Source organism: Abramis brama (genome assembly GCF_963993115.1).
Source record: "Abramis brama genome assembly, chromosome: 19".
Lineage (NCBI taxonomy): Eukaryota > Metazoa > Chordata > Actinopteri > Cypriniformes > Leuciscidae > Abramis > Abramis brama.
In genome coordinates this window covers 22,169,421-22,195,714 of record NC_139981.1, presented here as the reverse complement: position 1 = coordinate 22,195,714, position 26,294 = coordinate 22,169,421, and the positions used below count along the sequence as shown (strand labels likewise).

Below are 26,294 nucleotides of genomic sequence, written 5' to 3'. Positions count from 1 at the left end.
CTGCTTGTCAAAAAAGGCTCTGCGAGTCTCATAACAGATTGTATGGCAACAGATTCACAACAGCTGGCACCAAGAGGACAAGCAAACCTAGATGGATTCACACATATTGGAAAACTGAAGGACAATTCAGCAATAGCTGTGCCGGTGAGAATCAAATTAAACCTTTCTTTGTTATCTGTATTTACACAATTACAAGTCTTTTTATGCGTTTACATTTCTTCCACACTGGTTTGGTATCAGTTGGGGAAACCGTGATATTGTGTAAAGGCAGTTTAATGATACTTCTATATCCAAAACATCAAGTTGCATATGTTCATTTTCTTCCTGAGGTCATTGCGAGAGGTGAGTTTGAAGGCTGTTTAAAGGCTCTGTCTCTTTAAATGGAATTTGGATTCTGACAAATACATTTCAGCAGATACGTGGGAATTCTAGCAGTGAGGTTCTAGTCCAACAGCGGACCTGCATAACATATCTGATTCTCTTTTATTAGACAAAACCAAACATCTGCCTTTCTCTTACTTTTGGTCTAATCAGAGTTGTCCAGTTAAGAACTTCTCATAAACGAATCATAAAGATCTGAGACATTAATGTGTTGCTAAAAATTATTATTTACAGGTTTGTGCGGTTGATGCATTACAGCAAGTCCACAAACTTTTTTAGCAACTTTAAGGCGAGACACTACAGGCAAAGACGTTTTATGCACTTGTCAATTTTGATATTTGTGGCTATTTTACATTTCATATTGTGTTTTTTCAGATTTGCCCAAGATACACTTTTAAGTGTTTAATTCCACGTTATCTGTTTGTATCTGTAGATTTCAAATTACAATGCAGATTCAAAGTCAAAATGAGTTTTTTCTCCACTTACATAGAACTTACATACACTAAAATATTTATCCCTATCCTATCTAATATTTAAAGTTTTATCCCTATCCTATCCTATCCTATCCTATCATTTCAATTCAATTCATATTTATTTGTATAGCGCTTTTCACAATACACAACTTTTCAAAGCAGCTTTACAGAAAATGCACGAGTCCACATTACAATTTATGCATGTTGTTATGTATTTATCCTATCATATCATATGATACCATACCATATCCCTTCAGTAAAACCTTTAATATGTCTACAAAATAAAACATGAATTTTGAACCTGGTTTTATCCAGTGTTCAGATTTCTGTTCTGGAAATGTTTAATATTTAAACATAACATTTTGGAAAACCAATTCCTAATGTAGGCTAATCAATCTGGGGAAGTGTGATATCTGTTAGTTTTTTTTGTTTTTTTTACCCTATTCATATGTGGTGTCTTTCCATTTTTTTTACTGTTCAAAAGTTTGGGGTCGTTACGATTTTTAAAATGTCACTTATATGCGCAGGGCTGCATTTATTTAATTAAAAATACAGTAACAACAGCCGTTACTCCAGTCTTCAGTGTCACATTATCTTTCATAAATCATTCTAAAATGCTTATTTGGTGCTCAAGAAACATTTCTTATAATTATCAATGTTGACAACAGTTGTGCTGCTGGATACATTTTGTTTCAGGATTCTTTGATGAAGAGAGTTTAAAAGAACAGCATTTGTTTGAAATAGAAATATGAATGCTTTTACTGTAACTTTTGATCAATTTAAAGGGATAGTTCACCCAAAAATGAAAATTCTGTCATCATTTACTCACCCTCAAGTTGTTCCAAACCTGTATGAGTTTCTTTCTTCTGCTGAACACAAAGGAAGATATTTGGAAGAATGTTTGTAACCAAACAGATCTCGGTCCCCATTGACTTCCATAGTATATTTTTTTCCTACTATGGAAGTCAATGGGGACCGAGATCTGTTTGATTACAAACATTCTTCCAAATATCTTCCTTTGTGTTCAGCAGAAGAAAGAAACTCATACAGGTTTGGAACAACTTGAGGGTGAGTAAATGATGACAGAAGTTTCATTTTTGGGTGAACTATCCCTTTAATGCCTCATTGCTGAATAAAAGTAATGAATTTCTTTCAAAAACTTACTGACCCAAAACTTTTGAACAATATAGTGTATAAGGGAATGTGTGTCTTTATACTGACAGACATGAGGTTTGTGTCTCCCTCAAAGCAATGATCGGTAACATTTGTGTGTAACTTTTAAATTAAGTGTCACCACATGATATATGTACATATTATGAGCTCAATCCTCTAAACTCATTTAAATTCATTGTTCTGCCAAAAAAAAAAGTGCAGAATAAAACAGCTCGTTTTCTCGTGCCAAAAACTAATCAGTCTCTTTTTGAACAATACACATAAGCCAATGATAAACAATTCAATACACCCCACTGACTCACATTACAATGATGCTTTCTGATCGTTGTTTGTCTGTTCTTTCAGTTCGAGCTGCAGTCGATGCTGATTCACTGCGACTTAAACGTCCCGCAGAGAGACGCGTGCGGTGACCTTCCAGCAAGCAGACAGGTGAGACTCGTCTAACATCTCAATTTTCATCTAAGAAACGAAAGCAACCGGAATGTAATGTTACAGCTCTGCTATTTTCCAGCATTCCCTTTGTGTCTCCCAAAAGATCATTTAGTGTTTGTTAACAGAGGTCAAATGTCACCGTCTAGTAAAATGTCCCGCCGTCTATTCGAATGTGTGCCGGGCTCCTCCTCTCACTGTCCCGCTGTCCTCCAATCGCAGCCCCAGAACAAACCACCTCATGAATATGCATGAGCACTCTGTGGTTATGGTCTCCCTTGAGTTCAGATGGTTGAAAGAGGGATTTAGTTGGGTTTCTTGGTCAGGGGATCCGTCAGCCCAACTTATCTGAGAAAACAGGGGCTTCTGTGTCTTTGGGGAAATCATGGCTCGCGCTACAGGTGTGCGCGGGCCCTTTTTACTGATTTTGTTGGAGATAACCATCATCTGCACGGCGCAGGTAAATGCAACCCTTCTTTGTTCTTTTCCTTTCAGATAACCGAGGCAGAGTTTAAGGTGAGCGCTTGTAGTTCAGCATCAAATATGTAAAGAGAAAGAAAGAAAGTGTGTATTTGCATTGCATTTTTGCATTTGTACAGTGCATATGTTGTAAGAGACAACTGCACACCTGTTGCATGGCAGGTGTTTGAAATGCTTGCCTAAACTTAAACTGTTTTGTTTGCTTAGTCTTAATTTGCACTATATGTTTTACAGACTATTCATATTGCATAACCGCAGTGCATCTAAAAACATGTCATAGGAATATGACAGCACAGTTTACTTACTATTTTTGAACAGAGGGCTGGTGCCGGATCTCCTGGTCCTCCCGGTGTGCCCGGAATAGATGGCATTGCTGTGAGTTGATTTTTAAAAATGTTAACAGCATGATTTAAAATAACAGTATGCATAAAGAAAGAGATAAAAGTGTGTGTTTCTTGCAGGGGGAGAGAGGTGATCCCGGTGAAGAGGGTTCGACTGTAAATATAGCTTTCTGTGTCAAACATTGATATTATAATCTGCTATATTTAGGAGTTATGTTGTATCTCACACTGTTGTATGTACCCGAAGGGTCCTGATGGAGATACTGGAAAACCTGGTTCTACAGGACTTCCTGGATTACCTGGAGCCGATGTAAGGAATCACGTTAAAAATTGTATGGATTCTCTCCATAACATGTTAAAACTGACATAGTCTTATACGGGAAAACGAACCTCAGTGTCAAAGAGTTCAGTCGATGGTGGGCGGGCACTCTTAGATGGGTCAAAAATGCAGGGAATTTCTCATGCCGGACCGAAGCAAAGACCACAGGAAAGAAGTCTGCCTAAAAGACAACAGGGTTTTTGTTTAAGCATGGACACCCGAAGCCTGGACTTAATTAGAGTGGATTCCCTGTGAAAATGGAAGTAGGGGTCAAGAAAACATCCACTCGGATCTGAGACGGAAGGTTTTCGAAGGTTGTCGAATGACCGACAGGTGTCTTTGTTTAGGCATCAAATGCTGTGGTTAATTGTGTAATCATGTAAATTGTAAGTTCTACTTACAAAGTGGAAGTTGCATTTTAATGAAAAACATTCATGCAACAAACCATCCCCTAAAAACACCCTTTTCAATTAAAGCCTGTCATCGTTTACTCTTGTAAGGGGTAATAATGTAACATTTCCTCTCTGTGTTGTTTCTCAGGGATTGACTGGCCCTATAGGAGAACCAGGCCTCGATGGCCCTTCAGGACAAAAGGTGAGCGATAATGAGCTTCTCAGGTTTCTGAGCCTTGCTGGGGGAATTATAAGTATTTTCACATGACCACTAGTTCCTAATCCTGTCTGTGTGCTCAGTGATCTGTGCGGGCTAGTCAGATTCATCAGTTCCTGTTAAACTCACTGATGTTCAAACACAGCACTTCATTCGGCCTCGGAAGATTCTCTGGCTTTATGTGATTTTCAGAACAGTAATTGTGCAATCATGCAGTACATACAAAACAGTGTATATGTATGCATGGCCTATGTGTGTGTGTGTGTGTTTGTGGGGGTGGGGGTGGGGGGGGGGTACAGGTTTATATTACATTACAAACCTTTAAAGGATAGTAAAACCTGAGATCACCTACATTGTGGGGACCAGCATTGGTACAAAAGCTTATAAATCATACAGAATGAGTTTTTTTGAAAATGTAAAAATGCAGAAAGTTGTGTGTGATGGGTAGGTTTAGGGGTCGGGTTAGTGGAAGGGGAGAGAATATACAGTTTGGACAGTATAAAAACCATTACGTCTATGGAGAGTCCCCACAAAGATAGCGAACCAGACTGTGTGTGTGTGTGTGTGTGTGGCCTGGTAAACCCTACATTATGGGGACAAAATGTCCCCACAAAGATGGCAATATTCGAGATCCTTGTCCTTGTGGTGACATTTTTTTGGTCCTCATGAGCTTATAAATCATATTATACATGTTTTTTGAACATGTAAAAATGCTAAGGTTTTCTGTGATGGGTAGGTTTAGGGGTAGGATTAGTGTAAGGGGAGAGAATATACAGTTGGTATAGTATAAAAAGCATTATGTCTATGGGAAGCTCCCATAAAACATGGAAACACAAAATGTGTGTGTGTATGTGTTTTAAATTATGTTCAGCCTAAAATGAGACTGTGTAATTGTTGTTGTGGAACAGGGAGAACCTGGCAAACCTGGACCTAGAGGAGAGGCGGTAAGTCTGATCTTGTCATTTTTTTAACATATCCAAAGCCCCTGCGTACAATACAAACACCATTGAGCAGATACGTCTAGTTGTAAATATGTTTAAAGCTGATCTATACACACATATCTTGCCTAAAAGCTGATAGCTGCTGATACACATATCATATTCAGTAAATATAAATGGGTTTTGTATAAACATATGTCAGAAATGTGGGAAATACATAAATACATAATTCAGTGCAAAATGTATACCTTCTTTGTCTTTTTAGGGTATTGGACCTGATGGACCAATTGTAAGTGGCTTTTGTTTTATATGATAACCAAAAAAATCAGTGTGTGGAGTGAGGGGTTCTCTAAGGTTTAAGTGTAATACTCGTTTGTACAGGGACGACCAGGACCAGGAGGACTTCCGGGCGAGCTGGGAAAAGTTGGACCCCCTGTGAGTAATTTTTTTTTTTTTTTTATGAAGTAGTGTTTCAAAAATAAAATGGCGGATTTTGTTTTGAATACACTGATTGCTGTCTGGGTTAATATAAGCGAGCAGCCAATTTAGCTGTGGGTTTTATTTTATTTTTTATTTTTATATGCTACTTCTTTCTTCTGATTTTAAAATGAAATATTAATCACGTTCTAGACCACTTTGATGAGATTCACTCAAAGTCAACTAGAGCCATTGCAAGGAATAAATAGATTTTTTGAAAACTTTTGAAAAGTGAAATTTTTCAAAACATGTTCACATTAAAATACCCATTTATGATGTATTATTGATGTATTGCAGTTCAAATCTTACTTTGTCCATGAAAAATTAACCTCAGGGTTCATTTTAAGGGCATGGAGCTGCTGGTTCAGTAGTTCAGGATAATTCCTCTGTTAGTTTTATAGAAAACAAACAAACAAAAAAAACTTTAAAACTCTAAAACAAACATATTTATTTTATTTATTTCATGGTGAACTGTTGCTGTCATACTTTTCTTAGTTTTAGTATGTAATGTTATTCAAAAAGTGAGCTATCTTATAAATGCGTATGGTTAAAGAGTATTCATACAGCTACACTGTAAAATATTATATGATCAATACGTTTTGACAACATGTGTTTACGTTGCTTTAACTAAGTTAAGCAATTTTTCAAAATAAAAATAAAAAACGTTTATTTTTAGTTACACAATATTAAACTATTTGTTTTGAACTCAGTTTAATGTAATTTAAGTTGAAATGAATTAAACATCCAAGTTGATTGCATTTAAAAATTGAAGGCAGCAACTTTATTTTACAATGTATTGAAATGAATGTATTTCTCTCTGTATAACAGGGATCAATGGGTGTGAGAGGGCCACAGGGGCCCCGTGGACCAACCGGACCCCGTGTGAGTATTGCTGTGGTTTATCAAGACTAACACAACAGCAATGACCTTTAAACTCATAACTGTGTCAAAACAACATTAATCTTCATGAACGATCCTGACTTCAATGTTACACCAACAAAAGTCATTTCAAATTTACATTTAGCAGACACTTTTATCCAAAGTGAAAAAAGTCATGATCTTTGTAAAAATAGTTCCTGAGTATAAAAACGGTTAATTTTCCTTTTTACAGTGTACGACTAAAGACATCTGTATTCATAGACTAATTAGGAACATCATGTAGAGCAGCAATTATAATGATGAAACAACAGGGTGACACAGCTGCTTCCTTAATCAACTAATCAGCATTTATTTCTTTCAAATTGGGTGAGAACTGTAATGAGAATCCGTGGTGTTTACAGGGTGCTGCAGGGATGTTGGGCGGAACAATGGAACTGGTAAGAGGATATCTGCTCCATCAATCATACGTTTTCAACACTGAAATATGATGTGATAAGCAATATGTTTTAGTGTAAAGTTCTCCGAGTTGACTATTTGATACGGTTGGACTGAGTGACATGAATAATCGGACTATAAATGATCTTTTCCTATGTTAAGTGCCCTAACGCTTGCTCAGCTGGTACATCTGGTCATCCTGGTTTGCCTGGGATGAAGGTGAGTTTTCTTGTAGATAGTAATTCAAAAGGAATTTAATAAGATCAAGACATTCTTGAAGTTTACAATACAAATGTAAATGTATACATATTTACAATTATTAATATAAATATATAATTTAGTTTTTTTTGAAAAATAAATGTCCATGCTTTTTACTATGAAATAATAAGTATGTCCTCCTGTCCACTGTTAGGGTCATAAAGGGGGAAAAGGAGAATCCGGAGAGCCTGGTAAACAAGGACACAAGGCAAGAACTTTATCATATTTACAAAAAGTTTGATATAATTATGCTGACAAAGGAGGAACCAGAACTATCTCGGTTGCGTGTGTGTGTGTGATTGAGGTCAGCATGTGTCATGAAGTTCTCCAGAGTGAATCTGAATATAAATTAAGCAATAGGTCTGTTGTAATGAGAAAACATTTTCTCCCACTGTGACATTTTGGAGATTATTACAGAGCCTCATTTATAATTAAGGACTGACGCTCGGGCTGCATTAACGTGGAGGATGTATTTAAATGCTGTCTATTAAAGATCTGTATAAGAATTAAACTCCACTGGTGCATGAAGAATAATGAGGGATTTGAGTGATGTAAGAATAAGTTAGTGTGTGACATTTAATTCACTCGCGACATTCACACATCATTTACCTCAATGAAAACTTTGCAGTTCATTTTTAAGTATTACATTAAAAGCAAGAATGATTTTGAGCTGTTTGGAGGCCATTCTATCCATCCATCCATCCATCCATCCATCAATCATTATTTTTTTAGGATCTCAGTTTGTAAAATAGCTTTCTTTCTCTTTTTAGGGAGAGGAGGGAGATCAGGGGGCACCTGGAGAGGTCGGCGCTCAAGGCCCAACTGTACGTCCATTTCCTGTTTATTTCAGCAATCTACACTTAATTAATAAATCAATCCAGTGGCTGTATCTTGATCTAGTGTCTTAAAGCCTTGTTTCAATGACATGCTCTTAGGGGCCGCAGGGAATTCGAGGTGCCACTGGTATGATTGGCTCCAAAGGAGAAATGGTAAGATTTAAATAGAGGTAAGAAGTTGAAGCATCAAATATTTTGCCAGTTCTTTTTTAAATATCCATTTGCCTTAAGTTTGTCACAGTGTGGTAAAACCATAATGTGCTACTACTAATGCAAACTGGTACTAATGAACATTATATATTCATGGTATCAGATGGTAATACCATGAGAAAATGTGTCAGTACGGTACACTCTGAAAAAAGCTGGGTTAAAAAAAGCCATTTCTGGGTTATATGGTTTTATCAGGGGAGGAACATTCTCATTCTATAGATCATTTGATGGGGAAAAATTTGTACAGTACACCTCAGCATTCAAGATAAGAAATCAATATTTTTGTTCATCTACATGAAAGAGAAAGCTCAAGTAAAAGCCATAAAGCTCATATTTATATCTTATTGGATTACTGTTTAGAGACTATTTATCTTTTTACAATTAGAGTGGGATTAGATGGTATACTGTAGCACTGCAACCGACATAAAAAGCTGAAAATGAAGAAAGATGTAATAAAAAATAAGCACAATATATAAATAAACTAACAAATGAATAAAATGGTGTTAATTTTTTTACAGGGCCCTCGAGGTGTTGATGGTGACCCGGGCCCTCAGGGGGTTGCAGGGGCGACGGTAAGTTCTGTAACTTCCTCTACCTTATTCCACCGAAACCAATCTAATCTAAAGCTGTAAACAATCATGAAACGGAAAGTTTTACCTCACATTCACAGTTGAAAGCTTTGAAGACGGGCATGACTTGAAGTTGATGTCCTGAGCCTTGGGTTGTAAATGAACAAATCAATGTTAGCAGACATCTGAGAAGTATGTCTCTTTTTATCTAGGGGGATCGAGGCCAAAGAGGAGGAATGGGAGAAGCTGGCCCTAAAGGCGAACAGGTATGTGTACAACCATCATTATAACAGCAAACCATGCACACAGTTGAAGTTTAAGAGGTTTTTGTTTATTAAATTAGCCTTTGAGAAATTTTACATGATAAGTAGGTCATGGCCAAGGATCCTTGTTAGTCCTGGAACAACGTTCAAACAACTAAATGATGTTGGTCTAGGAACATGCCTTATTTGGCTATATTCTGTCATGTTCAGGGCAATACATAATGATTTTAATGAAATCATCTCTTTCTGCAGGGATCTCAAGGGCTAAGAGGCAACACTGGTCTTCCAGGGCCAAAGGGAGATGGTGTACGTGGTTTAACATATGCATAAACTTTCACTGATACCATCGTACAGTGATGGTATCAGATGGTAATACCATGAGAACATTTTACAGTATGGTACTTTTTTGGTACTTAGTGTGGACAAAATGATTTGCCTTAAGACTATTCTATACATCCAAACTTCCAAATTTTACATCTTTTTCCAGGGTTTGCCAGGCGTGGATGGACGTGAGGGAATTCCTGGCATGCCAGGTGCCAAGGTACAGCCTTGTCTTTCATTAGTCAACCATGGCAATGTAGAAAGTGTGATAGTGGTAATAATGGAGATGTGGTTCTTTTACAGGGCACCACCGGAAAAGCTGGAAGCCTCGGGGAAGTTGGCCTTCAAGGACTCCCTGTAAGTCTTAATGTAGAGAAAAATTAAATGCATTAAATATATGAACTGCAATAATGACTGTGAAGGTCAGTTTTTATTTTGCCAGAGGTAAGAAAATTCACATACAAATGCTACCGTTCAGCAGTTTGGGGTCAGTAAGATTTTTTTAAAAGAGATTAATAGTTTTGTTTAGCAAGGATGCATTAAATTGGTCAAAAATGACAGTTGTAAGTTAACCATTGTTGGTAAAATTTACTTTTAAAAGTAATGGATTACAATATTGCATTACTTCATAAACAAGTAACTAATCAGTTAGTTAGTAAATAGAAAGTAATGTGTTGCGTTACTTTTGCGCACCCGCACTTTGAGAACCACTGAACTAAAGTCATTTTTTCTTATTAGTATAGTTGAATTGGATCACTAAGGTCAGCAGCAAAGACATTGGTTAATAAAGTGAGATTAAATACATAAAGTATTTGTGTCATTTAACATATTTAATTATTCCAGGGTTAACGTAAGGTTTGCATTGCACTGTTTTTTTTATAATTTTGAGGAATACTGAATCTGTTTTTGTGCAAGTGAGATTAGTAAATGCAAGCTTATTTAAACAAGTACCTTTGATGTAAATTTAAAAGTAATGCGTTACTTTACTAGTAACTTACTAAAAGTAATCTGATTACTTAACTCTTACGTTACTTGTATGTATGAAAATGAAGGAATAGCAACAAAACAGTCCTTAATTCATTCAAACAGAACTCTCAGGAGATAACCACGTATCAACAATAATGGATAAATGAACTAGGGAATACTAAATTCTAGGAAAAAACAAAGGGAACTAGATGAACTCAGGTAAACATAATCTAATAATCAGTGAATAAGCATGTGACCAAGGGAACTAATATGAACATGCAAACGGGAACAAAATAAAACAAAAAAAATAAAAAAAAGGCAGCACAACTGATTATAATAAAAAATGTTTCTTGAGCAGCAAATAAGCATATTAGAATGATTTCTGAAGGATCATGTGATACTGAAGACTGGAGATATGCCTGAAAATTCAGTTTTACCAACACAGGAATCAATTACATTTTAGAATATATTCAAATAGAAAAAATATTTTAAATGGACATAATATTTCACAATATTACTGTAATTTGATCACATAAATGCAGCCTTGGTTAAAAAAAAAAGAAAATCTTACAGACACCAAACTATTGATTGGTAGTGTATCCTAGCTTTCGTTTCTATCTACAAGATGCAGCACAAGTCGTCTCTTTTATTTTACCCTTGTCAAACATGCATTGCTGAATTCTTACAACATCTTCAACCTGTCTTCTTTATAGCTATAACGCTCATAGCTCACTATAGGAGAGGATAAAAGTCAATAATTTATTTCAATTTCAAATTCGTTCATGTCGTGTCTGCCTCCATTTCATGGCAGGGCAAGATTATAAAACCCTTCTGACTTTATCCAGCATGATGTCAGCTCTTCATGACTAATTCACATCATCATTAATTTTGAGATGGTTCAAATACCCCTTGAGTTTTACTTTGATCATGCAGAACAAAGGGAAGGCATTTCAGTACTTTCTCCAGGAGATGTAGCTTTAAAGCAACTGCTTTTTGATATTTAGTGACTTTCTCTTCCATGTCTGCAGGGTTTACCAGGAAGCCCAGGGCCAAAAGGTGGAGGAGGAGAGAAGGTGAGAGATGTTCCTGAATTTATCTGTATTTAGTCATCACAGTTGTTAACACCCTGAACTGACAAAAGCTTTTATCTGGTCAATGAAGCAGAAATACAGATATGTCTCAAACCATTAGCTGCATGTTATAGGTGAAGTGTGTTATTTTTTTATGTTAAAATATTTTCTCTCATCTCAGTTTAATATGCAGAGACAAATTTAAGGCATTTTAGGTTGATTTTATGATTTGTGATTCAGATTCAGACAAATTCTGGCTGATACACATACATTGATCTTAATGTTCATGTTATGACTGATATAACGGACAAAACCACTAAAAACTAAAATCAGTAAAATAAGTGCTACAAATGAATCACAACATTTACTCACAACAGTATGCAAATTGGATATTCATTTTACGATTCACTAAAGATTAAAGGTCCCGTTCTTCGTGATCCCATGTTTCAAACTTTAGTTAGTGTGTAATGTTGCTGTTAGAGCATAAATAATATCTGTAAAATTATAAAGCTCAAAGTTCAATGCAAAGCGAGATATTTTATTTAACAGAAGTCGCCTACAGTACATCGAACGGCCCGTTTGGACTACATCCCTCCACTTCCTTCTTTAATGACGTCAGTAGAACAGTTTTTTGACTAACCTCCGCCCACAGGAATGCTCCCTCAACTCTACCGAAATTCGTTTATGTACTTGCGCACTTCTTATAACTTACTGTGTTTACTCAGCTCTTACAGTGATTTTCTGAAGTAAAACTGATGCTTCATCTTTTGTGTGATGTGCAATAAACTTTATTAAACTCATCAGTATATGTTTGATCATCATTCAGACAGCAGACTTGTAGGCTATTAATAAATAATGGATACATACAAGCAGATGACAAATACGTTATAATAACCGTAATTAAACTACTAAACTATACCTGTTCCATCTCTATACAGCACTCTGACTCTGTAGGCATTATTGTCAGACTCGAAATGAACACGTTACTGAGAGTTTCTGATATTATCATCATTCCGTGAGATGAAATTGTCCTGAGAGACTGAGCAGGAGCTCATGAAGCTCCGCCCCCTGGGTCGTCCAGCAGCAGCTTATTTGCATTTAAAGGGCACACACTAAAACAGTGCGTTTTTCTGAGCCCCAAAAAATGACAATTTAAACATGCTGTAAAAAATGATCTGTTGGGTATTTTGAGCTGAAACTTCACATACACACTCTGGGGACATCAGAGACCTATTTTACATCTTGTGAAAAGGGGCATAATACGGGACCTTTAAATTTAACTAAATGGTATTCAGTTATTAATGTTTTCAAAGATTAATTACATTTTGATGATGATAACAGTAAAATTTAAAAATTGGGAAAATTAGCTTGCACAGTTAAATATCTAATATGAGCTTATATATATATATATATATATATATATATATATATATATATATATGTATATATATATGTATATATATATATATATATATATATATATATATACCGTTATCTCCGATAACCCATATAATCACAATATGTTGAAAATCCCTAGTTGATTTTGCCTAAAGAGTGTGACAGTGTGGCTCTTTCAGCATTGCTCCGTTGATTGATTGATTGATTGATTGATTTTAGTCGCCTGACACAGAAACATTGGTGAATTGGTGAAATTACACACTTAAGCAACTTTGTCATGTGCAGTAAATGGCATAAATGATTACAGGGTAATTCTGGACAACCAGGCCTCATTGGGACCATGGGATCTGCAGGCAAACAGGTAAGTTGATAGTAAACCGTCCAATAGCTCTGCCATTAGGAATAGATGATCTGACAGTAAATGTCTCTGTTCAGGGTGAGCGTGGAGGACAAGGAGAATTTGGACCCCTCGGGCCTATTGGACAGCCTGTGAGTACCCATTGCAGCATGACTAATGGCTAATGCATAGGCTGGATGTGTCTATATTTTCTCACTAAGGTATATCTTGCAGATAATGAGAGTGTATTTGTGTTTAGGGAGACAGAGGAGAGCAGGGGCCACTTGGACCAATGGGAAAACCAGGAGCCAGAGTAAGTGTATAATCTGTATAATGACATGGTTGTGATATCAAAGCAAGCATCTGCCATACTTTACTTTCATCATACAAATTACTCAGTAAAAACCTGCAAGTAGAGAGATGGCTGTCCTGAGGTCACCTTTGTTGCTCAGATTTTGTTCTTTCATGGCTCAGCAAACATGTTCAAGTATGAACCCTGTCTCAGATGTTTCTCCTAAAAAAGAAATAAGAAAGAGACATAAATTAAAACAAATGTTGACACAGTAAAGGCCAATTCACACCAAGAACAATAACTATAAAGATGACTATAACGAAAGCTATATTAGCATCCACACCAATGCGCGATATTGTTCTGTTCGCTTTAAATGCTCGAGCTCTTTAAAGAAAGATGGATTCCGATCGTTCCTGAGCTGAAGCTTAAAGTGATTCCAACTAAACGTTTTCTTTGTGCCATTATTGATATAGTTGTGGTGTGGACTCTGCTATTCTTTTATATTTAGAATGCTTTTTAGAACTATATATTTATTGTTATAGTTATCGTTCTTAGTGTGAATGGGCCTTATGAGTATAGAGCTTTACAATTAATGTATAGCTCAGATTATTTGCTCCTGGAAAAGTTTAATGAGATATGTTCATATTGAAATCTCTGGCTTTTGATTGCAGATATATGAGATTATTTGGGATTTTTTATTTTATTTTTAAGCAGGAGACTTCAGAGGTTTCAGACGTCTTGATTTGTTCTCCATTTAAACCAATAACTGATCTTAAAGGTGCACTAACTTTTGGCGCTCTAGTGGTTAATAAAAAAACGGCATGCGTCTTGCGGGAGAACATTTTAGTCGGAGCTACTTCTCTCTGTTTAAGTATATGATGAGTATTTGCTGAGTTAGAATTCGTAAAAATGTTACTGCCAAATGGTGACCGTTTCATATACACGTACTTGCAAACTCTGATTTTTATTCTCATTTGGCGCTTGGCGAGTGTTCATTTTTGGCCAGTGTAAACACCTATCATAGGCGTAGTTATCCAGGATAAGAAAAATAAAAATTGCTTTGGAAAATTGGTTCATGATGTAGGCCTACTGAGTCATTATATGAATTTTGTAAGTTCTGAACAAAAAAAGTGACATAGTGTAGGCTACTTTAATCATTATTATTTGCCTTTTCCCCCAGTAAACACATTGTAACATCCTAAACAAGTTCATTTTGACTGCAAAGTGAAATTATTATTATTTTTTAAAATCTAACTTCCTTTTTCATAGTTTTTTTTTACACCATTGGAAAATTGTTGTTTATTTCATTTAAGCATAAAATCTACTACATTTGATTTATGTTTTGAAAAAAGAAAAAGAAAAACTTTTATTTTGCTTGTCAAGTAAATGCATCTTGTTTTAAGGTTGTTTAGAAATGTAGTTACTGGAAAATAAGACAAACATACTGATTAATAAAATGATTTTGTGCAGTGTGGAACTGCTAACATGAAAGAGATCTCATTTATTATTATTATTATTTTTTTTGTATGAGCTGCCAGCAATCCCAAAGTTCAAAACAAGTCATAGGCAGCACCACATTTAAATTATTCCATTATCCCAGTGTTCAAAGAAAAAGCAAGTCGGTTTGACATCCACTAAGCTCAACTGCTTTTACTTATTTAGACGGTTTGGTGCGCGGTGAATTCAAAAAACTTTTCACTAATAGTCTTTTAGGGGAATTCGTGACTTTATATTATGCTAATTTGAGGGTCAAACCAAGGCAAATATTCATAGTTGTGAAAAGCAGACACACTGCTGGAATGAAGGGAAACATCACGCTGTGGTCTGTAGAAGAGAAAGGAGTCAGCGGCTTCTCTTTTGAATGGGACCTCACCTCACCTCACTGTTTCCTCACTAAAGAGTAAACAGTCAAAAGAATGTCTCACAGCAGTGTCTTTCAAAGAGCTCTCTGTTCCCCTGCCATTCCCACGAGCACACACTTATCTACACACACAAACACTCAATGTTTAAACATGAATGTATTATGTGACTAAATTCCAACATTATTAGGAATATTATTATTTTATAATGTAAAAACTTTGAAATGCAGTATTACAGCCATATATTCAGGATTTACATTTATATATTCAAATTTACAATTATATATTCAGATTTATAGCTATGTATATAATTATCCTGAATACTTATATACTCTGGTTATATGTTATTTTTATTTTTTTACAGTAGTGCCCAAAAGTAATGTAAGTATCAGAGTTATGGTAAACAACTTGCACAAAGTACTCTTTAAATAGTATGTAATAATAATCCTACCGATGGGCTGTCGATTCATTAAATGACAAGCCGTTTTCCCACAAATGCGGTTTATTCAGCATATAGTGAAGCCTCTCCTCCATTGACATCCATTAAAAAAAGCCTCTGGTCTCCTTCCCTGTGTACCCAACACTATCTCACGACCAATTCGTACGAATTCGTACGAGTAAGTAAAAGGTGGCTAATTCGTACAAATTTGTACGACCTCACTCGTACGAATTTGTATGATTTGTCTAAACCCCAGTGATGGGTAGGTTTAGGGGTGGGGTCAGGTGTAGGTCATTCCTACGAATTCATACGAAATGTGCAACTCGTAAAACATGTACGATTTAGCAAAAATAACAATTGACTCCAAGCACAACTTTTAACAATATTTGAATAAAGGGTGAAGAATGTCAATTTTCCAAGGCCGGACATCATTTTATGTTGTTGCTACTAACATTATTTTGGAAATGTGATTTATTTATTGATTGTTTGATTAATTTATTACATTAAAATGTATTGAAACTCTCTTGTGGATGTATTTAGCTAAACCGACATACAGACATCCAATTCCCAAAACTGTTCAACCCAAAACAGTGAAGAAATACATTCACAGACCAAATTTATCAGCATTTGCCATTGTGTCCTGGCCTCGCATTTTCTCAGATTGCTTGAGTGCATGCATGAGTGTGTTTTTGTGGGGATGCACTACGTGATTCTGAAGTCTTTTCTCTTTGTTGTCAAAGGTTTTAAACCTTTCCCATCTGTTTGGAAACCCTGCAGCGAGAGAGGAGAGAAATATAAACACACGAGCCAGAATTTCACAGTAAATGCCAGACTCTGACTGCATGCCATCTTACATTGATTGTCGTTTCAGGGTCCGAAAGGTGACTTGGGCTTGCCTGGAATTCCCGGACCACCGGGCTTGCCAGGAATAAAAGGAGATAGAGTGAGGATCTCACATTTCTCTGAACATCCTTAACAGATTTTTTTGTAATCTCAAAATGATTTCTTTAAATTGCTTTTTCATCATGATTTTGTTCCCTGGTGAACTGATAAAAACCTGTGGAAATTGTGTTGCAGTCAGGCAGGTTTTCAAGTGATCACTACTTTCAAGTGATTTTTCTTAATGTTTTGTGTGCAAATATGCATCAGATTATCAGACAGTGAACCCGAGGCTCAAACTACACAATTCTTAGGTGATCAAACTTAATTCTTTGTTTATTAAGGAACAGCAACTTGTACTCTGAGTTTTGCTAAATCAGTCACTATTATAAAAAGTTATCCACTACTCTTTAAAAACAGCTTTATATTCACTGTTCTTGTTCAATTAGACAATGAGGGATTCACTTTTTCCAGCCTTTAAGGCATTGCGATTATTATGTGCTCCCACTGGTGTTTTAAAGTTTAAAAGCCTTTGAAAGTACAATGAGGCTTTTGAAAATCTAATTCGTACCTTTTAGACTCAATGATTTCCTTAATCATTGGGGGACGGGACGTAAGCACCTCACACAGATGTAGGATTTATTGAAAGAGTAAAATGCTGAGCCTACATTATTAAATAACCGTTTTTATAATGAACTCTTCAAACACATGATTTGAGTGAAATATTCATGGGAATGAATTTCTGAATGTGATATTTCACAGGGTGAAGCAGGTGAAGCCGGACCAAAGGGAGAACAGGTAAGAGCGTGATTCACATTATCATCACTGCAGAACTAAACCGAACACATCAGATAGCTTTAAAACCAAGAAAACTAATGGAAGAAAGGCTGCACTGAAACAATTTTGGTGTGGAAACAAGGATTAACTCTGGTTAATTTCACAAATTAGTACAAAGAAATGGCAAGTAGCAATTTTGAAGTAGAAAGACTGAAATGGTATTTTCTTGTAAAACAAATTCCAAAAATCTTTGCTTTATTTACAGCTTTATTATTATTATTTTTTTAAATATATGTATTAAACATTATTTATCCACAGAGGTAAAAAAATGATTTTTACTACGGTTAAGGAGCATTGTCAGGCACCACATCTCTTAAAACGCAGTAAAAACGGCAGCATCAAACGGTTCAATGCATCTAAAAATCATATAGCTTACATTTTAAATATTTAAAGGCAGCAATAATCATTAAATAATTCCATTTGCTAGTAATGAAAATCACAAAAACAAATCTCTCAAAGTAATTTGGTTTCTGTAGGCAGTGAATACAGCTCATCCAGTCACATTTTATAACCAAACTTATCCATTCTAGAAGTTTTACAATAACAAAACTTATTCATAGACATCTAAGAAATGTTCTCCTTCACGATGATGTGTTTTATTGCAGGGAGATCAAGGTGCCGAGGGAACGCCGGGAGACAAGGGAGATCTTGTGAGTAGCTCTGAAATACTGAGCTGAAAATAATATGAATGCAGTATGCTAATGTACACTGAGATTTTTTTAAGATGGTGAACTTTAATTATCTTGCTGTTTATGTACCTAGGGTGATCCTGGCCAACCTGGAGCTAAAGGCGAAGTGAGTTTTTGATCAGTATTCTTACTGGTAGCACTTCATTTTACAGTCATGTTCCCCGTGTACATACTACGTATTATAGTAATTACAATAAATGGGTAATAACAAGGTACTATCCCTGAACCTACCCTTAACCCATGTAGTTACCTTATATTACCCAGTACTTTCTTAGGTAAGTACACTAAGTATACATACTGTAAAATAAAGTGCAACCGTCTTATTTACGATTATTTTTGACTATTCTGTTATGACTGTCTGTTATGACTTCAGATATCCTTGAAGCGTTTTCCATGGCTTTATCTCAGCTCTATGTAGGCCTCAAGATATAACATTGAAACACTAAATCATTGTAATGATTTACTGAAAGATACATCTATTAATATGTACATACATATCTGGTGTAATTCAGGTTGGTAACCAGGGAGATCCGGGTAATAGAGGGCCGGAAGGTGCCCGTGGGCAGCCTGGCATTGAAGGGCCTCCTGGTAGTGCTGGACCACGTGGCATGCAGGGGAACAGAGGATCTCCAGGACCTCGTGGCTCCCAGGGACCAGCGGTATGTTTCCAACCTCTCAACGATTATGCTTCATAAGCCAATGCTGTATAAAAAAAAAAGATGAAAAAAAAAAGAATGGACACAAATATATTTATGCCTTTTACCTACTGTAAACGGCATTATGTCATTTTATTAATCTTGGTAGTTTTCATCCTTTTGTTGCACATGTAAAAACGGTAACACTTTATGATTAGATTTCATTTGCTGACATTGGTTAATCTATTAACTTACATGAACTAACCATGAGCAATGCTACTATATTTGTTAATATTTGATAATGTTAAATACAACTTTTGAGTTTAATAATGTATTTATAAATGTTGAAATTAACATTAACAAAGATTAATAAATGCTGTAGAAGTGCAGTTCATTATTAGTTCATGTTAACTAATGAAGTTAACTAATGAAACCTTATTGTAAAGTGTTACCGTAAAAACTAGATTTTGCCCATTATCCTGATTTCGCTTTGCATGTACACTACCATTCATGATTTTGATGTGTACAGGGTATGTACGTTCATTGAAAACCTGTAAAAATCAATTTTTTTTTAATTTTCTAGACCTATAGTGACTATAATTTGGTTGTTTTATGCTCAAGTCAAAGTATATTTAATTTGCTAAAAATCGCTCTTTGTGAGTGCAATCTTTATCAAATGAATAATTGTTCATCCTTATCCAGTAATCATAAATGACAGGAAAACTAATAATTCAAAGGCCTAAATGTGTGAAAAACCCAGTAGTTTTCAGTGTTTTGTTGTACACACTCATGTTTGAAAAGGTATTTGAGGAAAAAAACGTTAATTCCTATTCCAGTGTTTGTGTTTGTTATTTTCTGATGTAGAGCTAATTAGTGGTCTGAAATGAGATGAAATGATCAGAATACAGTAACAGGATTGTGTGATTTTCTTCCAAACAACTCCTCCTGTGTTCACAGGGTAAAGAACCAAGTGATCAACACATCAGACAAGTGTGTATGCGCGTAATGCAGGGTGAGTCTGGAAGCCGACGTTTTTTATCATTCGAAATATTTGTATTTATTTCCTTTTATGCATGCAGAGCCGCACTTTTCCCGTCAGAGCTTCGGAACTCTGCAGGCAGGAGAACAAAACTACTGACCACTAAAGGAAAGAGTGAGATGAAAAGAAAGAAAAATTTGTGTTGTGTTTCAAAGATTCTTTTTGATTCTACTCTGATGAGCAGAGAGTTATCCATCAGTTCTGGCTCTCTCCAAGTCCTCTTGAGCGCACGCCAACGATTCCCTCATGACTTTTTCATTCACATTTCACTGAAAAATTCATTTTCGTTTCAGCTGATCTGCACTTTTGCCTCATAGTGATGAGTTGCCTCCTTCGGCTTGGTTTCCTCCCTGAAAAAGCTCAGTCAAGCATCGTGCCGCATTCATTTTCAGGATGTTTTCCGACTGAAAGTTGAAATTCACTGTACCCTAGCCTCTTTTAATGGCTCAGGGCCCGGGATTGGATTCTTTACATCAGGAATAAATCGGTCTGCCCTTTTATCTCTTCACACAGTGGAAAAGAAAGTTGTAAAAACGGCAGCAATGCTCTTCCTTTGTGCTCAATTTCCCATTGCAAATTGAAAACGTAAAAGAACACCGTTCAAAGGGATGAATGAGGACAAATGAAAGGCGTGAGCTTTAACAGCTTTCTGCAACACAACTTTGAGTGTATATTGAAAGCTGGCAAATGATCTGCTTATTCACATAACAATAGCAGAGCTATAACTGAGTAAAATTAGTCTAGGGTCTATTTACTTCCAGAGGTGTGATACTCACCAAGCCATACCTCTGACACATTCAGCTTTTTATCCAAAGTGACACACAGAAGGTACACATTTTAGCCTGAATTGCTGTGCTGAAGGTGTAAATTGTGAAACAAATGCGGTGCTGGAATGTTAATGGCAGACAGCCAGGCCAAACAGCCTCAGTCATTAATTAATGTGCTTTATACTAGGGATAGATGTGTCTATTACTATTGCAAAAACCTCTATAAGACTTTGTTACGACTCACTGCTTCGAAACGCTTATCAGTTATTTTTATTGGTAAAAGTTCAATTTATTTACTGATTATACCCTGCCCGGCCAAAACAAAAGTTGCTGTTTGGATTTAAACAGGCAAATACTTAAGAGTCTATTATTGGATCATTATTGCTGTGATTATTATTTTTCTAGCATGTTATATGTTTGGGAACAGTTCTTCTAACCATAATTGATGGAGTGTGTATAGCTTTTTCACTTCTTAAAGGAATAGTTCACTTAACAAAATGAAAATTATGTCATAATTTACTCACCCTCAAGTTGTTTCAAACCTTTATGAGTTTCTTTCTTCTGTTGAACATAAAATAAGATAATTTAAAGAATGTTGGTAATCAAACCGTACTGTAGCCATTGACTACTTTGGAAGTCAATGGGTATCGTCAACTGTCTGGTTACAACATTCTTCAAAATATCTTCTTTTGTGTTCAACATTCAAAATAGTCTCCGAATAATTTATGAATCGTTCCGAGATTGTACAAAGCACATGAATATTTAACGAGGTAAGCACTGAAGCACTTTATGATTGCTTATTTGTTGTTAAACAACTGGTCATAACATTCCAGCATTTCACAGAGTTTTTTAAACCACGGTTAAAAGCGGCTTTGTTATTGTGAATCATTTCTTTAACCATGAGTTAAAAAGACAGTAACTCATGGTTAAAGTCAGAATGAAATAAAATTCATTGTCTATTTTCTAAATGCATGTCATAGATCTTATTGTGAACAATTAATTTGTGCGTATGTATTATTATATAAAAAAAATTCATAATGTCATAACTGGATCTTCTAGGCTAGGCAAGGCAAGGCAAATTATTTTTCTTTTTCTTTTTTATATAGCACATTTCATACACTATGGCAGTTCAAAGTGCTTTACACAGAAAGGAATTAAAATAATCACAAAATAAAAGCAAGGAAAATGAAAACAGTTATAAAAGGAATTAAAAGAGATATATGATACAGTTATAAAATGAATTAAAAGAGTAAAAAGATGATACATAGATAAACTTCTCATCAGGCATTAACACCGGTGTATCATATTTTTCACAACTCCCAGTTTTACTCTGATATTTTATAATGGTGATTACACTGTGTCTGTGGTGTTCTTTCGGCACGCCTAAGAAATCTATTGTACGTCTCCTATAGACCCGATTTGTCCCTAAAATCGTACAGGAGGAGCTCTAGGACTGACTCACGGGGTAACCTCGCGTTCACTGCCCCATCAGTCCGCACCCCAAAGATTTGTTCTGAAGCTCTAGGAATGGAATCGATCCAGTCCGCACCCCACAGAACCTCGAGTTTAATTACATGTCAAACTCACTACTCCACCACAGACCCAGGTCATCAGCATTGTTTCATTTCTCTTAACCAATTTTCAGTGCCATTTGAGTTCACTTTAGAATCAAAAGGAGGATGCAAAAATAAAATACAGTGTAATCATGGAACCATCTTTTTATCATACAGTTGAAGCAAAGCAAAATAAAGTGAAGATGATTAACGAACAAGGAAGAACAAAAAATGAACATGCAGTACAAAAGAGTATATACAAGCAAGAGTTCTTTGTTATTCGCCCGCAGCACACAAGCTCCAGAAATGACACTCAAAACCAATGTTACTCACGTGGTGTCCGTTTTCACGTCTCTCCAGCACTGAATAGCTTTTCTAGTATTATTGCAGTCCTAAAGCTCTTGCCTAAATCATAGCTTTTATTTTTCCAGTGATATTCCTCTGAGTTTTTCTCTTTTTGTAATGTCTCTCAGCCATCTCTCTTTCTACACTCTTTCTTCAGATCCCCCTTTTGCTCACTCTCTCTCCTCCCCCATCACGAGTGTATACGCCCCCTACTGCTGATTGGCTACAAGTATGTTGTGTTGCTCGGTCTGATACAATTTCAACAGTGTTTCTCAGAAATCGCTCACTGCACCTTTAAAGTCATGATGTGAAGTTTTTTCCATATTGTGCATATAAACTGATGATGGGGGAGGAGAGCGTGAGTAAGAGGGAGATTTGAAGAAAGAGTGTGCGGGAAGGCCTGAAACCGGAGGCCAAAGTTGCGTTGCTTCTCCTCCATACATGAGTAACACTGGTTTTGCTGTTTCACAGGACCAAGATATACTGTTGTTGTAATGTTTTGAGTGTCATTGTTTGTCTGGAGATTGTGTGCTGCTGGCTGCTAACCACAAACTCTTGCTTGTACTGTACAGTATGTCATTTGTTAATCTTCCTTTGTTCACAATCTTTGCTTTATTTTTCACAAAGCATTATTTTCCTTGGCTTCAGCTATGATAAAGAGACATCCACTCTTGCATTGCATGTTTGCTCATTTTGGTTTTGTTTGGGTTGATTTCAAATATCAACAGTGTTTCTCTGAAATTGCTTACTGCACCTTTAAGTGTAGAGTAAATGAAGGAAATATGTGAAGACAAAGAGCAGGAAGATGGCTCAACCTCAAGGAGGCGCCCTAACATTAGTTCTGAAGCACAGTAGACAAATCACAAAGCAGTTAGTGTGCATTGTTAGATAACTCTAATTAGCGAGTGCAACTGCAAAATCAATGGAGAAATGAAATAAAAATAAGCTGTGCTAATAGCAGGGGACCATTCACACTCATTAGTGCATTTGGTCTTTGGCATTTCAGGGCAGCTGGCCCAGTTAGCTGCCAGTCTGAGGAGACCAGAGTCTGGTGCGGTCGGACTGCCAGGCAAACCTGGTCCCCCCGGCCCTCCCGGACCCCCAGGTGACAGCGGCTTCCCAGGGCATGCTGGTGTAAGAGGACTCCCGGGACTCAAAGGGCCTCCGGGACTTCTGGGTGTCAAGGGGCCGAAAGGTGAGTTATAATGGGACTGTGAGTTTGGATTGCTTGTTGGTCCTGGAACAACATATAATGGCATGAACTATAGAAGGGCTTCCCGACTTGATGAAAAGCTAATAATTAAAACGAAATGTGGCTGCAAAATTAATCGAATTAAAACTAAAATGGCAAAAAAGTGTGATTTGATTAAATACATAGATAGTCTGTTGCGCTACTTGTTTTTAAAAAGTGAATCATGGCACTGTTACACAAATGCAGCTCACTGGTTTTTTTTTGTTGCATCGATTCAGAGTAAATGCTGTTTCTCAACAACTCCATCTCTCTATGTGCAGTATATCTATATAAATATTTGATCTGTTTACTTGTATGTGATGTGAACATAACCAACATCAGAGAACCATGAAAATGCGACATTGTGACATTAAATTATTGAAATTCTTAAAATCTCAGAGCTACTTCAAGTGAATATTTTATATCTAAACTAGAGTAGGCCTACTGTATGTAAAGCCATGGTCATGAGAGTATTATTGTTATAGTAGTATTGAATAGTTTTTGTGTGCGTGTTACAGGTGAGATGGGAGACAGAGGGGACAGGGGACCTACAGTTCGGGGACCCAAAGGCATGCCGGGACCTCCTGGATTACCAGGTCAGTTCCGACTGCGACTCATATCATACTTCCTCTTGTCAAAGAAAATCATGGTATTAATGCATAAATGTGAGAGGTTTTAATGAATACCGCCTGCAAACCAATTCAATCTGAAACAACTCAATTCATTTCTAAAATGAACCTGGAGATATATTTAGCTCCATCCTGGTAATATACTTTTGAAAGCAAAGTTAAATTGGTGTTAAATGAAGCTGTCAGACGTCCGATGAATTGGAGGTATATGAAGCCTTCTGTTGTTGCTGTATGTGTGTCACTGACACTTACTGTCAGTCCAATGAAGCTGTCTGTTTAAATGGGATTTCTTATGCAGTCATTACCTAGTAGTCTAATTGAAACGGACAGATCGGCTGCGGTGCCATGTGCTGATGTCAAGTTTTTAATTTTCATGCATTTCATTCAGTAGCCTACTTTAAGATATTTAAAAATGATTCTAAAGAAGTAGATCACCTAAAACATACAAATTCTACCATTTACTCACCCTTAAGTGTTCATCCATATAGCGTGAGCAGGTGAAGAATATTGCAGATGGACAGACACTGAAAAAAACAAACAAGGGTAGTTAATATGTAATGTAAAAACAGCAAAATACTGTCTATTTGACTTCGCTAATTCTCACTCAGGTTGGTGTATTCTGAATATGCGGAAATGCAAATGAGATTAACTTTATGAATCTAAATTAAGAGTTTTATTGGGAAATGTAGTGGTAAATGAAGATGACTGACCTGTTTCTGTGTTGCAGGTGAACCTGGAAAACCGGGATACGGTCAGGACGGGCGTGATGGAGAAAGGGGTCTACCTGGTTCCCCCGGTCAGTCGGGCGTTCCTGGACCTCCCGGTTCAGCCGGACCACCCGGTTACTGCGATCCTTCGGCCTGTAATCTTAGCGCAGGCGCCGCACACCAGTCTCTCAAAGACTCTAGCATGAAGGGACCGGACAGAAACTAAAAAAACCTTCAGGACATCCGGAGAGACTCCTTTACAGCTCTGCGAAGAGCACAAAACATTATCGCCCCTCGCAGATAGTTTTACTACCGCGCTACAGCTGCGATGACTAAAACACTTTACCAGCTTCCCGTGTCCAGAGACACTTTATAAGACACTTTTATTTGTTCACCTGGTGCAAATGAACTTTCACAGAACTTATTGGTCATCTAATGTTCTCCTGAAAGCCATTTACAGTAGACTTTAGACATTTTTTTTCCAGCTAATGTCAATGTGGCCTTCAGACCTGAGGCCTTTTTCATTTCTGTGTGGCAGAGATAAACCTGGCAGAAATTTTGATGGTGCTCGAAGTTCATAACAGAAACGGCTGCCGGAGACCTGCTGTCAGAAACAAAAAGAGAGATGTATTCAATGTATTCTGTACATCTATGTAAATGATTGTGGTTTTGTAAGAAATTCACTCCCCCTGCTAAAAAAAAAAAAAAAAAACCCATCAGTGTGATTAATTGTTCTAGGATTGTAGGCGGGAATGTGATGCATTTGACAAACACACGAGAAATGCAGATATGTCATTTCATGGTATTTCTATTTATTTTACATAGGTGTTTGATGACGATGAAGTTTGTACAGAGATCCAAGGGAGACACATTTGAATAAATTTGAATGTTTTTATATGAATTCAAAATAAATGTAGGTCTCAAACATTCTCATGCTTCTTCCCCACCCGATGCTTCTTAGTTGAACAGCCCCGACTGCACTCGTCACAGCTTTTACCACACTCGTTTCTCACTTAAATAACTCATTACATGCCAGTGCAAATGTTGGCACAAACACATTCAGATTGCTCTTTTAGTGTAGATGCTAATTTGGAAATGCTGGCAAACTGAACTCAGCAATTATTCAGTAACAGAATCGAACAAAGGATTTCAAAAATGTTGTTCACTTCAATTAAAACTTTAACCATGAGATACAGACTTGATAATGGTTATGCATTAAGTGAATGCATGT

At 36.5% G+C, this 26,294-nt stretch overlaps 1 protein-coding gene across 2 annotated transcripts; it reads left to right on the top strand.

The window, feature by feature from the left end:
• The first annotated feature begins 21 nt into the window (after positions 1 to 21).
• Positions 22 to 25,992, top strand: col9a1b (collagen, type IX, alpha 1b). 2 transcript variants are annotated; one of them, XM_084092251.1, is made up of 34 exons: positions 22 to 144; positions 2,373 to 2,456; positions 2,952 to 2,972; positions 3,255 to 3,311; positions 3,398 to 3,433; positions 3,525 to 3,587; positions 4,137 to 4,190; positions 5,114 to 5,149; positions 5,409 to 5,432; positions 5,525 to 5,578; positions 6,449 to 6,502; positions 6,901 to 6,936; positions 7,097 to 7,153; positions 7,347 to 7,400; positions 7,963 to 8,016; positions 8,128 to 8,181; positions 8,757 to 8,810; positions 9,020 to 9,073; positions 9,323 to 9,376; positions 9,558 to 9,611; positions 9,695 to 9,748; positions 11,386 to 11,430; positions 13,133 to 13,186; positions 13,261 to 13,314; positions 13,422 to 13,475; positions 16,624 to 16,695; positions 17,394 to 17,429; positions 18,074 to 18,118; positions 18,231 to 18,263; positions 18,670 to 18,816; positions 19,750 to 19,804; positions 23,503 to 23,691; positions 24,246 to 24,323; positions 25,084 to 25,992. In XM_084092251.1, the coding sequence occupies exons 1-34, from the start codon at positions 43 to 45 to the stop codon at positions 25,287 to 25,289; spliced, it is 2,178 nt and encodes a 725-aa protein (XP_083948377.1). In that variant the 5' UTR covers positions 22 to 42; the 3' UTR covers positions 25,290 to 25,992. The 2 variants fall into 2 exon arrangements, with proteins under 2 accessions (XP_083948377.1, XP_083948378.1); XM_084092252.1 differs by lacking the exons at positions 22 to 144; positions 2,373 to 2,456; positions 2,952 to 2,972 and adding an exon at positions 2,751 to 2,916.
• The last annotated feature ends 302 nt before the right edge of the window (positions 25,993 to 26,294 follow it).